This window comes from Gaeumannomyces tritici, assembly GCF_000145635.1.
Source record: "Gaeumannomyces tritici R3-111a-1 unplaced genomic scaffold supercont2.203, whole genome shotgun sequence".
In the NCBI taxonomy this organism is placed as follows: Eukaryota; Fungi; Ascomycota; class Sordariomycetes; order Magnaporthales; family Magnaporthaceae; genus Gaeumannomyces; species Gaeumannomyces tritici.
The window spans coordinates 1-1,338 of record NW_008804747.1 but is presented as its reverse complement, the minus strand read 5'-3'; the positions used below and the strand labels follow the sequence as shown (position 1 = coordinate 1,338).

The 1,338-nt window shown below is 65.3% G+C and overlaps 1 protein-coding gene across 1 annotated transcript; it reads right to left on the bottom strand.

Annotated features, from left to right (window-relative positions):
- Positions 1-224: 224 nt before the first annotated feature.
- On the bottom strand, positions 225-1,338 carry GGTG_14258 (hypothetical protein). The gene has a single exon (XM_009232185.1). The coding sequence runs from the start codon at positions 1,298-1,300 to the stop codon at positions 578-580; it is 723 nt and encodes a 240-aa protein (XP_009230449.1). The 5' UTR covers positions 1,301-1,338; the 3' UTR covers positions 225-577.

Sequence of the window (1,338 nt, the reverse complement as noted above, 5' to 3'; positions counted from 1 at the left end):
CCCTTTGAAACCAAAGCCGGCTTCCCGGCCCGTGTGCTCTGTGAGGAGCGAGGAGAAAGCCGCGTCACTGGTGTTTGGAACTTGCGGAAACATCTAGACTGCGGCATCGCCATGGGCGTGTAGTGGCCGTCTCCAGCGCTATGACACAGGGAATGCTTGGGCCCTTGGGCAGATCAGGCCCCATATGCTCGCATCCCAGAAGCACATGGGGGAAAAAAAAACCAGGAAGACACGGGGAGCAGTATAAAGAGAGACCGGAGAATCTGTGCACATCATCGTCTCAGATCTTGTGGGGAAGCAAGTGCCATTACGGTATAGTAGCCTATCATAAGGCAAAGTCAACTCATGCAGCCCCCTCTCTCACCCTCTCTGCATTTTGGCGGCATGGCAACCCCCGAAACGACAAGTGCGAGGGATGATGGGCTCAAAGGGATCTCAAGTCATCTGACGCAAAAAACTAGATCGGGCATGCCGATGCAAGGTGGGACCAGGGATAAGGCCAGGTTGGGCGTTCTAATGACCGATCTCTTTTTTTTCTTTTTCTTCACATGGATAATGCTTCGTCACCACCCTCCCGTCATGACGCAGCCGTCTTCATGGTCTGGCCGCCCCCCTTGACCCGCCTTAGCACGTGAAGGCGCGGCGCCATCCTGGGCCCAACCCACCAGCCGCCCGTCACCCGCCTCACCCGCGCCCTGACGTCCCTGACCGTCCTGCCCCTCCCCACGACCCTGCCGGCGGCGGATGAAGCGCCATCCTCCACGTCGTCGTCGTCGTCGTCGTCGTCGTCAGCCCGGCTCCCGGGCCGCAGCACCTCGACGCCCGCGTAGCCCTGCACGACGCCGACCACCTCCCACCGGCCGCCGCGCGCCTCCTCGGGATCCTCGACGATGAGGTAGTCGAACACCTCCCAGAACGCCGGTCTTGCCAGCGCGGCGCGGTCCTCCGTCTTGTCCAGCGCCAGCGCCACGCTGCCGCCCGATCCGGCGGCGGTGGCGGCCGGGGAACCGCCGATGACCTCGTCGCCGCCATCGCCGCCAACGCCTCTGCTGCTGCTGCTGCTGCTGCCTACCACGTGGTACGCCGGCAGGACCTCGGCGCCCGCGACGGGGGCCGTCGTGCCGAAGAGCGTCACGCCCGTCATGCAGGCCAGCACGCACGCGTGCACGGGCACCGTCACGAGGCCCGGCGCCGCCGCCCCGACACCGCCCATCAGCCCGGCCGAGGCGGCGGCGGCGTGCGCGCGCACAAAGTCGAGCGCCTCGCCGCCCGGGTAGTTGAGTGACGAGAGCAGCAGCATGCCCGTGCTTGCGGCGAGGCAAGCGAGCGCCGACAGCC

Excerpts from the sequence above, each read along its gene's own strand:
- GGTG_14258 (XM_009232185.1), bottom strand. The coding sequence starts at position 1,300 with ATGCTGCTGCTCTCGTCACTCAACTACCCGGGCGGCGAGGCGCTCGAC.